The sequence below is a fragment of the Numenius arquata genome, chromosome 3 (assembly GCF_964106895.1).
Source record: "Numenius arquata chromosome 3, bNumArq3.hap1.1, whole genome shotgun sequence".
In the NCBI taxonomy this organism is placed as follows: domain Eukaryota; kingdom Metazoa; phylum Chordata; class Aves; order Charadriiformes; family Scolopacidae; genus Numenius; species Numenius arquata.
The window spans coordinates 24,656,792-24,673,167 of record NC_133578.1 but is presented as its reverse complement, the minus strand read 5'-3'; the positions used below and the strand labels follow the sequence as shown (position 1 = coordinate 24,673,167).

The 16,376-nt window shown below is 38.2% G+C and overlaps 1 protein-coding gene across 1 annotated transcript in view; it reads left to right on the top strand.

The window, feature by feature from the left end:
* Positions 1-16,376, top strand: part of CHN1 (chimerin 1) — a 105,099-nt gene that overhangs the window by 21,873 nt on the left and 66,850 nt on the right. Inside the window, exons 3-6 of the mRNA XM_074144803.1 lie at positions 1,031-1,069; positions 5,144-5,199; positions 12,108-12,139; positions 13,012-13,125. Coding sequence (XP_074000904.1) covers positions 1,031-1,069; positions 5,144-5,199; positions 12,108-12,139; positions 13,012-13,125 — 241 coding nt within the window. The remainder of the gene's footprint in view (positions 1-1,030; positions 1,070-5,143; positions 5,200-12,107; positions 12,140-13,011; positions 13,126-16,376) is intronic.

Below are 16,376 nucleotides of genomic sequence, written 5' to 3'. Positions count from 1 at the left end.
GTCACTCAGGCCAAAATTCAAGCAACAGGTTCCCAGATTGCTTGTTCTTTACATAACCTCATAATAAAACCTAGAAATTAGAGTTTTGTTGGATGCAGCAGGTAGCCCCAGTGAGCAATTGCAAACAGACCTCAGAAATGAGTGCTGGGATGAGAAGAGGCTGCAATCAGCAAGGCTGGCTGCGTTGTTGTCTCAACTTGTGACCCTGTGGTGTAACGAGTACTGAGTAACTCCCACCAACTCCAAGGCAGATAAGCACAGCATCTTGCAGAAAGCCTCCGTACCTTGTAGCATCAGAACTGAAGCTGGGCAGGGTGGTAAAACAGTGGATTAGAGATGAAATTTGCAAGAGCCCTGAGCTCAAAATGTCAGATCAGTTGTCAGCAAGTCATAAGGGTGGCAGAACTTAGAAAACACTGGGATTTATTTTATTTTATTTGAGAATTAAAATTTGAGATTAGAAATGTGATCGCACTTTTAATACATACTGACTGCTTCCAAGTACAGCTTGTACTCAGTATGAAAAAAGCCCTCCTTTTTTTTCCAAATATTTCATAGTACTTACATACTCTGATTTTATTTTAGTTGTTAATTGCGATCCAGAAGAGGAAAAAGCTAATGGTGGGAATAAGTTGGATGAAAACTGATTTATCGATGTATAAATTGAGATTAACAAATAGTTCTGGTGTAATTTAAAAGGGAACTTATGGATATATATATAAAGTAAAATAATATGCATTCCCCTTCCCCCCCCCCCAAATATTTTGGCTTCTGATCTGCACATTTGCCATTTTGCAAATGTATTTCTATAGTTTTTATTCTGGCTGGCTAAAGAAAATACCTTTTCATATTTTCACCGTAAGTAACGAGGGGGAACTTTTAACAGCTTGTTCTATGCTCTGACAGTAAAAAATTATTTTAGAACCTAGGTGCAATATTTATCTTAATAAATCTGCAAGTGTTTCTGCAGGGTTATTTCTGTGTTAAAATGTTTCCAATACAGCATTAAGATTTGTCATTTTTCTTTCAGATACTGATGAATACAGACCACCTGTTTGGAAATCTTACTGTAAGTATCTCAACAGATTATTATCTTTTTCCAAGTCAGAGCTGAAAATGTTTCAGTTGGGTGTTTTAAAAGACTCATTTTTCTTTTCATTAGAATGTGAGTTTAAGAAGCATCGTGGGGTTCATTACTGTTTAGAGATAGGTGCAGGTGTTTATCCTCAAGGACAAGTGAATGCAGATTATTTGGAAGAGTAGATTCTCTGCACTTTACTAACATAACTGGTCCCACTCCTGTGTGGGTCTGGCTTATATTGCTTTGGCTGCCTAGACCTGGGCTTACATAAACTCCATTTGTGCCTTAAAGTTGCTATCACTTGTAAACTTTTAGGGCTCCTGTACTCTTGTACCTTACATCACTAGACTTGAGACTTAAGCTGGTTAGAAAAACTCAAAATAAATAGTTTTCCTCCAGAATTTGCTGAGGTAGTAAAACGAGAGCATTTGTTTAGCCTGGTGTGACAAATCACAAGCAGATTTTTTGAAGCCCTGACTAGAAGGGCCTGGTTTCCTACCAGTCTGCCTGCCTGGGCTCTGCAGCTCTTTGGGTTGCGTGCCCTGGCTCAGAGGAAGCTGGCCTTGCAGGCTGCCTTACTCAGGTGTGCCGGGCCATAGTCTGGCCGCATTGCCCTGAGGTCATAGTGCCACTCCCTTGGGAATTTCAGAACTTGCTGGTTTTCACTCCTAATTAAAACAAACAAACAGAACTCCCCCAAAAATAAAACACCCCTTAAATTCCTTACATTTTTAAATACAAAAAAATTCATGTAAAGGAATGACCTGTTGTTTGGCAGCGCTGATGGAGACTGAAGAGAACACGAGACAAGTGGCAGTGTAGCAAAGCATCGTAGCTTCCTAGAGTATCTCACCTCTAAATTCTAGTTCTTTGTAGACAGAAAAGCTAAGGTGCGAGACATTTTGAGACTTGAGGAAACACAGCAGGAAAGAAGACTCTTCTGTTAAAAGCAGATTTTGAAAGCAGAATGTTTGTGTGTTTAACACAAAGCTAAACTTAACAGTTTAGGGATGTCAAACCGACATTTGCATTTTCTTTTGTATATATACCCAAGGCTTGGCGTCTTTCGGCTGCCTAAAGGGATTTGCTCAAGCAGCCTTTCACATGAAGAAAATGTTGCTCTCTAAAGGCTGGGGAGATTTAGCACCTGAGAAAATGGAGTTGTTTCAAAAAGGCTTCCGTCCTGCAGCGGGAGATTCTTTACAATTGGAGATTTCGGGTTGGTCTTAAAGGCTTGGTGAAAACCAGGGTTAGAAAGAGAGTAAGTGTAAGAGAGCAGATTAAAGTATTTTTGTCAGCTAAAGTATATATAGTAGAATTAAATGAGCACTAGAAAAACAGCTTTTCTGTCACCTAGAGTGGCATTCTGTTAATGGCTCACAGAGGTCAGTGTCCCTGCCATTGGCAACCTGACACATTCAAAAATCACAGTTAGGTCTTAAAACTCATAAATCAGCCTTCTTGTTTGAGTTTGGTTTCCAATTTTTGAGTTGTTAAGGTGACGATGAGTTATGTAGTCAAGCTCTTCTATGCAATATAAGCATTAGATGACTTCTGTAAATGAGAACATGTCTCAAGAAATTTCAAAGAGCTTAGGCTGTAAGTAAGTAGTCAGATATTATGAAATTTGTAGTAAAAATTATGGCAAAACTGCAAATGCCTTAACAGTCTAGGAATGTCAGGGTCTTTTAAAATACGGTGATGTTAACTGAAGAAAATAGAAAGGCGACAAGTCTAAAAAAAGGCTGAAGACTTTTAATTTGTCCATCTTGAGTGTTTTCTTTAGATGGATGACTTTGAAAGATTTTTAAAAATTGCCAACATATGCAATTGCTGTCATGTAATTGAGATGACTGGGACCTTGGTCTGCTTGTGAATCTGATGGCAAAGCCTGTCTGTGCCTTTTGAATCATCATTTATTATACCAGTAACTTGTCATATGCCGTCAGCCTCTTAATATTAAAGAATTTGTACACAGAATGATTTGAGCAAACTTATTTCTTGCAGCGGAAGGCTACAGGATAAAACAGAGACACTTTGCTCCTTGGTATTAAACGTCATTAGTCATGATTGCAATACTTCGTGCTGAGATCTGTGTATTTTACTCCCAGTTGTAAGCATTAGCAGTGAATCACAGCTCTATGCCTTCTGTGAACTCAGGGAACACTGCCTCTTTGTTCGATTTATTCCATGCCATAATCTACAACAGGAGGGCCCAAACCCTGCAATACCGAAGCTTCATTGGCAGCTTGCCAGGAGCTGAAGGCTTGGGCACGTTCAAACGTGTGTGCGCCCACTCTCCTACACTACTGCCATGGCTCAGAACTAAGCCATGGTGAGCCCTTCCCATGGTTCAGAACCAAGCACATGGTCATGGGGTTTGGTTATCTTTCTGCCTCATGACGGATGAAGAGGAATGTCTTGTTTGACAATACTTACAGCAAGGAAACTGCTGTTGAGCAGTTTGAATTGCATACAACGATTACAAGAGGAGGAAAAGGCATCCTGTTTTTTAACTTGACTAGTTTACTTGCTGTGCTTCTGACTGGAAAGAAATTCCTCTTCTCTTCTTCCAGGAAATCTTTTCCTCCTGGCTTGAAGTAAGGTGGGAAACAGTTCTCAGTTTTTAGCCAGTTTCTGTGGAGCGTGCCGATTGTGAGTCTCTGCTGCTCTTCTGTGAAATTCAGAGAAATCTGTATTTGCTCTGTGATTTATTGTTTTTTTCCTTTGAACTTGACTACAGTTCACAGAATTAGATATAGACAAGGCCCAGAGCCATCAAATACAACTTTTACAATAAAAGCAAGGGAATTTGTGTGCTGGGCAAATAAATGGTTGTGTGGTACTTGAAATGAAAATTGCTGTTTTATATACTCGTGTGCTGTTTTTCATCGCTGGCAAAAGTCATTTTTGTGATACCAATATGGAATGGTAGGAATTGATTTTAGTAACATCAGGAAAAACATTAGGTTTTGTGTTTGAACAAAGGGAGTGATTTTTTCCAGTTTGTCTTATGATTGCCGTATCATTGGGCATCTTGCCATTTTCTCCATTCTTCAGCTTAGCACATAAATACAGCATTTGTCAGTGGAAAGGACTTGTGATCAAATGAGTCAAATCTCATTGGGTAGATCAATGTATGGTCTTATTACTTGAAGAAGGTGACAGCACATGCCTCGACTTTGCTGTTAGTACTAATGATTGAAAGATAATTTAATTTTAAAAGATTACAATTCCAAATGTCCGTTTTATGGTTTCTAGAGTACTATTCAGGTACTAACTTAGAGTCAACAGCTTCATTTCAAAGGTGACTTGTGAACCAAACTCTTTTTAGGATAGAAGTTGAAGGTCATTCCTTTGGTTTTGGTATTATGTCAGAAAATCCACACACTAGTACCATTAAATTTACGACTGGCTTCTAAAATTTATTCTGGCTTGATGAGGCTTGTATTTAAAAAAAAAAAAAAGAGGGGGGAGAGGTATTAGTAAGTGTATGTCATAATTTGGGCCTTAACTGTTTTATCCTGCTACTCAATTCCTGCTGTCTTTATATCTGCATATGCAAAGGCCACGTTTTTCTTTGTTCTGAAAGGTCATCACTGAACAGTGGCAAAAGCAGAAGGTTTGATTCTGCAAAGTTCTGAAAGGTTCTTGTAAAGTCTTGACATATTTCAGATGGCTGAGTGTATGCCCAACATGGTAGGATGGGACTCCATCTGCTTACTGAAGAAAGTCTGACAGCAGCCTGATTTGACATATAATAAAATTTAATTTGCATTTATCATTATTCCTTTTTTGATCTGCTTGATGGAAACTTCACTGGTCTTAACTCAGTGAATCCCTAGTATGCAATCAATTAATTGTAAAGATGATCAATAATCCCAGTTTGTCTAGCAACATTCTTTCTGACACTTTTAAGTAATTTTTGAGACCTTGATATATGTATCCTTGCATTTAATCTTATAGAAAGTATTTTTTTTTATACAGCAAATTTTAATGTTACAATGCCTAATTTGTACAATGATTCTGTATTAATCAGAATTTACTTCTGCCTTCTCTCAGTGTATCAGTTGCAACAGGAAGCTCCCCATCCTAGAAGGATAACCTGCACCCGTGAGGTGGGTATTACAAAGTTTTATAGAGTTCAGTAATTCCAAGTCTATACTTAATGTTGTCCAGCCCAAACAGTGGTTCCTTGGGAGACTTGGCGCAGTGATTAGAGTACGTATAACCCCACACCTTGGGGGCAGTGGTACCTGGAAATCCATTTGATCTAAAAACCAAATTAAAAAGCATTTTGAGTATGATGTGTAGACCTGAAAATGATTTACTGGTTTTTGATTCTTAGATAAATGGAAATACTAATTTTTCTCCTCCTTTTTGGGTCAGAAATCCACAGAAGCAAGAGCAGAGCTATACAGGGAAACTGCACCCCTGCACACACATAGCTGCTAGATGCATGCAGTAAATCAACAGAGGGAAGACTGAAACCTCCCCTCATGCTGTTGCTTGAGTTGCAGTACTTAAGACTCATGAATACTAGAAGCTGAACTATGCAGAGCCCCAGCTTTCAAACAGTAACAACGGGATCCTGTTGATATACAGTGATACAGAAACACTTGCTCATGGGGTCAGTTGTGGAGGCAGATCCCAGATCGCCAGCGTGTCCTGAGCTGCCGTCCAGCAGAGCAGCACCTCTCCAGAGCTGTGGTGCTTGAGGGTTTAACTGATGCCAAATATCCATCCCAGCAAGATTTTACTTATAACTGCATCTCTCTTGCAGCTTCAGTTAGGAACCTGGGAAACATTAATTTCAGTTTCAAAAATGCTGAAATTTTAGGCTTGACTTGTTAAGGAGCCTTTCAAAACACAGCTTTTACTGAATAACCAGTGAAAGTTATTACATTGCTGCAATAAAACTTAAGCATTTTTATCGTGTGCCAGGAGAAGGAAATTAATCTTTGAAATATGTTAGTCACTGACGTAGTATTAAATACAGAGGGACATAGCGCTGTCAGGAACATTAATAGCTTACAGCCTAGATCACAAGGAGGGTTACTTTACAAAATTAAGCAGGCGTTTCTCTGTCTTCTTTTTTGAATGCCCAATTGTGATTCTGTGAAGAAGTCTGTCAGTTTTTAAGATAAAAAGTAAAGACTTAACAGAAGTGAAATACTATGTTCAGTGGAAGCACTCTTACTTTCCTTTGTGAATTTGATATATTTGTATTTTTATAAAAGGTTATGGCTAATTGCACTGAAGCAAGACATAGCTATAGACAAGAACAATACATGAATTTTACAAGAAGCATTGTAGCAAAAACTTTTATTTTAAACAGTGTTTCTACGGTTAATGAGGGTCTAAGCAGGGGTGTTCTTGATAATGTTGTGCAGATATGTATAGCAGGTAAGGTGGGATGGAGATTTGAAGGGAGAAATCTATAGAAGATAAGATCTGAGTTGTGGAAAAAATGGCAGGTTTTCCAGGTTTTTATTCCCATTGCTACAGTATTATGAAGGTTCTTCTCTATTTTGTGTGTTCTCTATGATTTTTCATTACATTAATATACAAAATAGCTGAAGTTTTGTAGGAACTTAGTCTTATAATACAGATTTGTGACTGTACAGAGTGCTCACCTGGATAGGATGAAGTATTTTACTCCCTGTCTCCAATGGATTGTGCTTATTGTTGTTTAGTGCTGTTGAATAGTTGCTTTTTTCTTCCCCTCCTCAACCGTATTTCACTGGTGGAAGAAGTGCTAGTATGTGTGTACATATATGTATATATGCATATTGTAAAATGCATGAGGGATTTTTGTGTAGCTTTCTGACACTGTTCATTGAGGTCCTGACATTATGCCTGTACTATCACTGTAGTCTTTTATTTGCTGAGTCTTATTTTGGAGCCCTGCTATTGTTTACTCACATAGTGACAGACTTAGTGTACGCTCATAAAGTTGCGTGGCTCTTGTGGTGATGAGCGACAATTCTTCAGTTTCTTCAGTTTATACTAATTTAATACTAAGTTCTCCTTCATGGTATTTCTTACAATGCTGGTAGCCTATCCAGTCACGTAAGCAGAGATATAAACGTGTATTCAGTATCTGAGAATTAAAAAGGTCTCTTTCCTCTGGAGTGCTGGAAATCCTTCAGCTGTTGATCAGATGCAGATTGCCTTCTTTTTAGAGTCAAACAAGAGACCTACCCTTGCCAGCCAAATATAAAAGCATCTGTGTAAAGCTTCTTTACATACAAATTACACTGACTACTATAATTTTCTCATCCTCGTTATCACTGAATTTTAATACTGTTAATTATAAAATTTTATTAGCTAATATAGAGGCGGCAAATTGGAAAGTTGGACTGTTTTAGGGAGGAAAATTTGCTGTGGGTGGGTGGTGTCCTGCATGAACTAATCATCCAAGCTGTTTGGAGGGTGTCTGAGCTCACTGCATCCATGCATAGAGGCCCTCCTGTTCCAATTCTGTAACCAGGTGGTCTGTTAGAGCCAGTGGGGGATTGGCCCATTGGTACCATTGCTTGGTACCACAAGCAATCAAAACACTCTTCTAAGTCCTGTCATTGCTGAAGAAAGAAATGCAACACATTAGTGTCTATAATATCATATTCCTATGAATTTATTCCAAAACAAGATTATAACATATGACAAGCTTTCAGTAAATGTAAAACTTTCCCTGTGCCAGAGGGAACAAAAAAAAGAAGAGAGACGTTCTGTGTTTTAAAATGCCTTCATCCCAGCCCTTGAACTGCAGAGTAAACCTGTGTCTGTACCATGAAGAGTGTTGCAGAAACTGAGAAATAAAATCTGCAGGTTTTAGAAACTAGTGAGAATTGTACAAAATAAAATAGAATCAGTCAGTTTGCAGGTATTTAACTGCAGAACAGAACATATTAAATACACATTTTCTCATCAAAGAATCCATTTACCAAGAAAAAGCTCTTTGAAGCTTATTTTTACCTAATAAAGGTAAAATTGAAAGAATACGTTATCAGTGTGCGTTTTCCTACTTCTGCATTAATTCGTTATAATGCAGATAAGTGTTTTTCATTATAAGTATTGAACAATTTATGCAGCTGAGCCAGATTTGAAGTGAAAATACATTCAGCGAGCAGTAACTTGTTTAACCTTTCTCTCTGCTCTCAGCCTCTCCTGTGTTGAGCTAGTGTTGAGCTTTGTGATCTGCTCTTTCTCAGCTGGGTTTCTATTAGCAGCCATGCGTGAGTCAGTGGGGAGCAGAATCTTTTCCTAAGTGGTTGAATTATTCAGCTGTATAAACAAATTCATAAATATTAGGAAGAGAATTTTGGTCCAGAGAACATCAAAGAGGTCAGTGGGAGAGAACAGCATGTAATGTGGTAAGGTATTAGCACGTAAATTGCTTCTCTTGCCTTACTGTATTCCCCTTGTTGACATAAGCAAGAGCGATGATTAGGGGAAAAAGCACTTGTTAAAGAATAATTGGAAATCACACCATAAAAAAACCCTCACCTTTTATTTAAGGTGCAAAGGCACGTGTTGTACAAGTGCTGATACTGAGAGGTGTATTCAACAATGACCTACTTAACATGAAATGCTTCTCAAATACAGAGAATTTGAGTTTCTGCTCTGTTACATCAGTTTCATATTCAAGCAACACACAGATCAGTGGAGTTACACAAGTAAAAAAAGCATTGCATTCATTTGGGATTGTTTTATTGTGTAGGTGCAGCAGAGCCAAAGCTTTCAACACTGTATGAGGTTCATTTGTAAAGTTGATGATTCCATTACGTTTTAAGGATGTTTGACTTCTGTATAAGGCTTACATCCAAATTGTAGTGTTGTTTGTGCAATTAATATTGTATTACCTCCCTGGAATTTGTATTTGTTGTGTATATAATCTTTTATATACACACATGTGCATGTGTGCATGCAGGCATATTTAGGACATCCTTGACTGCTATATGAAGGCACTCCATGATAAATTTTAAATAACAATGTACAAAAAAAATTAAACGGACAAATGATGGAGATAATTGAAATCACTGGCCTTTTTCCGTCCTGTTACAAGGCTTCACCCTAATTCAGTGCTAGTAGTTAAGAAGCCTATTATACAGCATCTCTATGTAGTCCTGTGAAAACGGCCTCTATGAGTAGTCACAAAACATAGTAAAGACTGGACATATAAAATATACATACTTGTTAGAGCTGTTCTCAAAGATGATTTTATCTGTATGATATTTACCTAGAATGACTTCCCAACTTTCATGTTAACTAAGCTCTTTTCCAAAGGAATGGCTACTGTAAGGCACTTGTCAAGTCTGCCCCATTTATCTGTTTGTAAGCTTGGTTTCATTGGCTTCACACCTCAGTTTGAAAAAATCAGAAACAGAGCACTGGTGGATATCTCACTGACCTTTGTATGTCTTGCGGGTGTCATAGTGAGACCTGAATCTTTCTTGTGGCCTCTGCATCAGTGCTATACAAATAAGCACACATGAAAACAAATATCTCGCAATTATTTTTTTTTCTCTTTTTTCCTAAGTTAGAAGCAATTTTTAAAACTGTGCCAAACACAGGCTAAACAAACAGCAATAGGGATTTTTTCCCCTAAATAAAAAGTCCTGAGAAGTCAAAAGACTTAGCATTCAGCTGATCTTCACTGGATACAGAGAAAATGGAGTAGCTAAGGCTGCCTTTAATCATGCTTAATGATACTTTGGTTCAAAAATACTACCAAATCAGAAAGAAACTCTGCAGAGGATAATTACACTGTGTTTTCAGCTAACAGCTTTAGTTAAAATGACTGCTTTCTTGCTACTGCTTTGATTTTATTTAAAAATGTATTTCCTTTCTTAGGTGGGTTTTAGTTCCAGTCCAGATGGGTGTTTTAGTTTTGTCTTCTTAAGGCTGACTGAGTGTGAAAGTTTGGCTAATGAAGCTTCTGAACTGAACTGGTTTTGCTTTCAGTGCTCACGTGCAACTGGAGGATACGTGAGTGCCTGTGTGTGTATGTAGCCCAGCTAATTCTGAGTGAATTAGAAGGCCCCAGCTGAGTTCTGATGCAGCTGCCTTAGAGTCTAAATGTACATATTCAATCTAGATGTCAAAAAACCCTAACATTATTATAAATGTAAAAAGTTATGAAAAAAACCCACAACACCAAAAAACGGGCAATAGAACTCAGTGAATTAGGGTTCCAGTTGTAATAAATTTTATACAAGCAAAGTGTTACACATCAACATTTCCACTGAAGTTTTTGCAGGGTGGTAAAACTGATCAGTAAAGACTCAATGCTAACAGAAGTGGCTGTTTTTAACTCATCATCCACCAAGAGGAACTGCAAACCCAGCTGCAATCGCCTGGAAGTCCACGGGACTCTAATGCTTCGCTCCACCCATCTGCCATTTTCAAATATTTGCGCACAAAGTGTAATATTATAATTTGTCTTAGGATTTCCAAGTACTCTGAAGATGCCCTGTCACATTACTAATCCATTTCTGAAATGGAATGCTTTTGCCTATAGAAATTTCCAGTTCTGTCGTATAAATTCACTGTATTCACAGGGATAAATATAACATCTCAATAGACAAGCAACAAAAATCTTATTCACAACAGGATCCTTTTTCTAACAACTGCCTGAGACTACTGTCTTGTCTTGAGGGTTTTAGTTAGGGATTGTTGCAAGTTTCAATAACAACAGCAATAAAATGTTTTCACTTTTTCTCTATTTATGTTGCTATCTTCCTATTGAAGAAGTAGCCTACATTTAAAATATGTAGGCCTTTTTTTTCTTTTTTGAAATCATCCTGTCACTTCAGGCCTTTTGAAAACAGTTAGCACACCGGTCAACTCTTGTTTGCTGTTATGTAGGAAAAGGAAATATTTTAGAACATTATAAATCTTTCCAGTGATGGAACAATTTTTCAGAAGTGATGAACCGTCACAATAGCTTTTTATTTGCTGGGAATGTGGAAGAGTTGTTATTACACTAGGATGTATTTTTTGCTGGTTTGGACATTTGAAATCTTTATACTCCACTGAGATAACTGGAGAGAGGTGCTAATTTTAATAGGCTTTTTTCTGAAAAGATAGAAAAAAGAAACTGAAGTTGCCGTTCACTGTGAGTATTTTGTGTTTTATTATAGCTGGATTGTTTTATATTCTTGTAGTTCAGGTTGTGTAATTGTTGACTTTTACTCCCCAAAGAGTTTCCTCCTTCAAATTTAGCAAGGAGGAATAGTCTGGTGGTTTAGGTTATTGAACTGATATCTGGGAGGTCTGCAGTTCCTCACTTGTCTATAAACTTCCTGGACAATTGCAGATGAGTTACTTCATCTGAGACACTTAGCAAGCAAATTGTGTTCTCACACCCTTGCATGTTGTGTGCATTTACACTTTACGGTCTCTAGAGCACGGGCAGGCTGGTATTACACAGCGTATCTGGTGTTGAGGTCTTTCAGGTGATCCTACAGATCACACAGTTTAGTCAAGAAGTGCAAGACTTAGGCGCTTGATCATTTAATCTACCACTTGCCCTCACTCTGAGGAGATACAGTAGTGGCTTAATTTCTTACAGCAATGGCACCAGCAGCTCTATGGTGGAAGATTATGGTGGAAGATAACTTGTAAATTCAAGAGTTTTATAGATGTTTCACTGTATTAGCGTACATAAAAATGTAGTATGCTTACACCCATGAAATTAATCTTTTGTTTCCCCTTTTTGGCAGTTTGTACAAGCAATACTTAATACAAGCAGTTTGTGCTTGCAGAGCCCTGAAGATGATGTGATCCAAGCAGCTCATTCTTTCTCACTCCATTTTAAGCCATTCAGAAGTGCAAGGTTTCCTGAAGGTCTGCCTTTGGTTTCCCTATATTCCATCCACAGGGAAAATCCTGGGATAGTAGATTATTTTTGTCTGTACTTTCACATTATATCCCTTTATTTTCAATACTACATTATGGACAGTATGCTTACGGTATGGGTTCACTTATTATGAAACATTACAATTTCTGTTGTTTCTTCTAGGTAGAGAACAGACCCAAATATTATGGAAGAGAGTAAGTAACATACATCTCTGAAAGTGGTTTATCTGGACACATTGGTTGATAATAGTAACAGAAAAGGTTGCAAGCATTTGCTCTGTGCCCTTTGTTTCTTTTGTGTGTTTTACAGCAGTGTTTCTTACTTGCCATCAGATTGTTACTGCAGTAGCATTGCTTTCGTTTGCCTAAATTTACAGCTGTGTTTTCTGATGGATATGGATATCATTGAGTGCTAACTTAAGTGAGAAGAACATATATTTCTGTACTTCCAAAGGGTTGTCTCTTTCTACCCGCACCTCCAGTTGGCTTTTGCAAAACATGTTTGTGTGCAGGAAAAAAAAAGATTTGGATCACAGGTGCAGTATAAGTGTACAATATATATGCCTTCTATTTCAGACCGCTAAGGCAAAGATGGTTAGATTTACTGTGGGGAAACAAAGCAGATCTTATTTGTGTTTATTTTGGTAAAAGATATGTAGTATTGCTAGCTTATTGCACTAGGAAGTACTGAGATTATATGGAATGCCCAAGATTTTAGTAAATAGTCACAATATCCCTGAATGCTGCAAAATGTTGTATTGCGTGTCACTGGCATAAAACACGTGAAGCCAGCAGGAGAAAATGGATTTATTGCTACATATTAAATTGATAGATGCAGATTTAAAAAGCAATATACTTGGTTCATAGATGTTGTTTCACAGAAGCCTTTCTAAACCATTTAAAATGACTTCAAATGAAAGGGAGATTAATTTAAGCTGTAGATTCCTGAAAATCAGTCATTTTTATGTTTGTTTCTTTTTTAATTACTGTGGTTGGTCGTTTTTAAAAGAGGAAAAGGTGATTTAAAAGTGAAAAGGCATGTATTTCAAGAAGTCTTTGTTCCTTAGATTCCATGGGATGATCTCAAGGGAGGAAGCTGACCAATTATTAAGTGTTGCAGAGGGAAGCTATCTCATTCGTGAAAGCCAACGGCAACCTGGAACCTACACTTTGGCATTAAGGTTGGTAATTAATATTTCATTTTAAAATTTATAAAATATTCAAAAGATTGTACTGTGTTGTTGACCTTAGTGCTTAAACTTTCTTGTGATTCTTTTAATTTTTTTCAAAAATCATGGTCAGCATTTAATGAACTGGTACTTTTTTACCCTAGTTACAGATGTGGTATCTTTAACCTTCTCTAACCTCTTCTGAAGTGCTAACATTCCGTATTGTTTGCACCACCAGGATGATAGCAATTGTGGTTTTGCTGGTGGTGCTTCGTTTTGCTCTTCTCCCACTATGTTACAGATGTGACCCCATGTAGACACTGGGAGAGCAGGCAGTCAAGAAATAAAAGGCATCTTATTAGTTCACATGACTAGTCTCCTGCGAGGGTTGGTTACTAGGTGGCTAGCTGTTTCTGAAGAGCAATTAATTCTCTCTATTCCCTCTGTGGGATGGCCAATAAATCAGGAGGGTCTTTTATCTGAGCACCTGTTAGCTAACAACGTTTGCAGATCTGTTTCCTCCCTCTGCAAAATTTTTAGCAAGTGGATCAGATATAAATAAAAAACTGGAAAAATACCCCCAAACTTAAGTAGTTGTAAGTTTTAAATAGTTTAATTGCTTTTAAGGTAATGGAGGTTACACCCAGATATTCAGATGGGAGATGGTGATTATTAACAATGTCCTAAATCTAAGTGGGACAGAAAACATTGAAGGAGAAGATGCTGTTACTGAAAGTTTTATATGGGTAAAATAAGATTACAATTAAAATAAGAATATCTTGAAATAATAGGTTGTGATGAATAGTTTTATTTTTCGGGGACAAAAAGAAAGGTATATTTTACTGAGACACTTATTTCTCTAGTAATAAGAGTCCAAATAGAAACATTATTGACATTTACACTGGTTTGCATTAAGAGTGTAAAGGAATTGGTGTTGCTTATTAGGGTCTAATATTCCATTTTATCTACTTCTGCTCTTGCAATATTCATTTAAAGCTTAAAAAGAAAACAGTTGTCCTAACACCTGGCTTGAAGACAGAACTCTCCTGCCCCTTGCTTTTGATGGTGCAGAAGGCACAGGGCTGTGAACAATGAAGCTGCTGAGCATCTTGCAGAATGTATCCATGTAGCTAGTTTTACAAATGCTCCTCCAGTCCAGCAAGTCAAAAGATGTGTCTTTTCTAGGTTTGATGGTTTCTCTTTCAAACTGGAAAGCTTCTTTGAAAGCAATAAAATACATTTTTATACCTGATAGAAAAGAGAATGGATAGCTGTTGGTGATCAGTTTGGGAAATGGTTTCAAATGATAGCAAAGCTGTTATCATAGATTTATTTTGAGGAAATTAAGCATTTAGCAAAACACCTCAGAATCTGAAGCTGCAGCATGTTGCAGCCATTTCATTGTGTTTAAGTGCTAGCTGGATGACTATATTATGGGCAGCGATGTAGGTGGCTGCTTTCTACCCCAGGGCAATGCTGTGTTTTCTTGCTGTTGGCCTTTAAAGTATACAAATTAGGGTCTTTGCTCTCATACCTTAGGTGAAAGTTCTCTGTGAACTGAGCACTGTGTCTTCAACACATGGGAATTTTACCACTAGGATGTCTTTTTCTCTCTACTAGAAGTGTAACAGGAGCCTGTGTTTCCATTAGCTGGAGGCAGAGTTTTAGTCAGCTTCCATTTTTTCTCTCCCTGGAATTATATATGCAGAATATACCCATTAGCTAATATTCTCACAGAGTGCGGTGCTGACATTGTAGCGTCTCTTAAAGACTATGTAATTTCTGCTGTCTGTTCATCCTGACTGTGAGAAATTTGCCGTGATTGCCATGATGAGTTTATGTAATGTTGCCGTAATTTATAGCATTTTTTAGACTATCATTTGTGTTTGTGTCACTACACTGCCAGACGGCAAAGGCAGCTCTGTCTGCAGCTTAGTTAATCCCAGCAGGAGTTTCAGAATGTCATCTCCACGGCCAGAAACAGAGTTTGTCAGTAGGGTGGTATATATGGGCAAAACCTTTCCAAGTTCGATGGAAGACTTTTGATTGACTTCAGGGTCTCCAGTTTCACCCTTTCTTTTCAAGCTGTATGAATCAATGTGATCTTTTCATACTAGGTTTAAATGCCACTCAGTCATTCAAGCAGTCATGTTAATTTTAAGATCACTTCTGTATGATTTTTGCATTTCCTTCTTTACCTTTGCTTTACCCCTTAGAAGGTGTGGGAGGTAAGAAAACTATTAGTTTTATATAAAGAAACTTTATACAAGGTTCTTTATATAAAGAAACAGACACAGAACAGGTTTCACAGCATTTTACAAAGTTAACCCAGCAGTGTTGAAGATGTGCTCTAATTCTGCAATAAGTAGCATAGTGACAATACATAAAATGGAATATTCATGTTTTCATGGATGTTTTGTTTTTCAGGGATGCTTTGGAAAATTAATGGAGAATTTTGAGTAAAATTCAAATGCTTGAGGGTACCTGTTGATTCTTGACGTAAATACTTGGTTCCCTCTGTATTTCTGTGTATCTACTTAATCTATCTCTCACTGTCTATGTTTGTTGCCTGACTTGTCTTTGACAGTCTGTCAGTTGTGATTAGGACAAATTAGGCTAGATGAGGGGAGAGCAGCAGATGTCATCTACCTTGACTTCAGCAAGGTTTTTGACACTGTCTCCCGTAACGTCCTCATTAGAAAATTAAGGAAGTGTGGGCTATATGAGAGGGCAGTGAGGTGGATTGAGAGCTGGCTGTGTGACAGAACTCAGGGTGTTGTAATTAATGGAGCAGGGTCAAGTTGGAGGCCTGTAACCAGCGGTGTCCCCCAGGGGTCAATACTCGGCCCAGTCCTGTTCAACATATTCATCAATGACCTGGATGAGGGGACAGAGTGTATCCTCAGCAAGTTTGCTGATGATACCAAAACACTCCACAGGGCTGCGCCGCCATCTGGCGTGACCTGGACAGGCTGGAGAGCTGGGCAGAGAAGAACCTAATGAGGTTCAACAAGGGCAAGTGTAGGGTCCTGCACCTGGGGAGGAAGAACCCCAGGCACCAATATAGGTTAGGGGTGGATCTTCTGGAAAGCACTACTGAGGAGAAGGATCTGGGAGTCCTGGTGGATAGCAAACTTTCCATGAGCCAGCAATGCACCCTTGTTGCCAAGAGGGCCAATGGAATCCTGGGCTGCATAGGGACGAGTGTGGCCAGTAGGTCAAGGGATGTCATTCTCCCCCTCTACTCTGCACTGGTGAGGCCA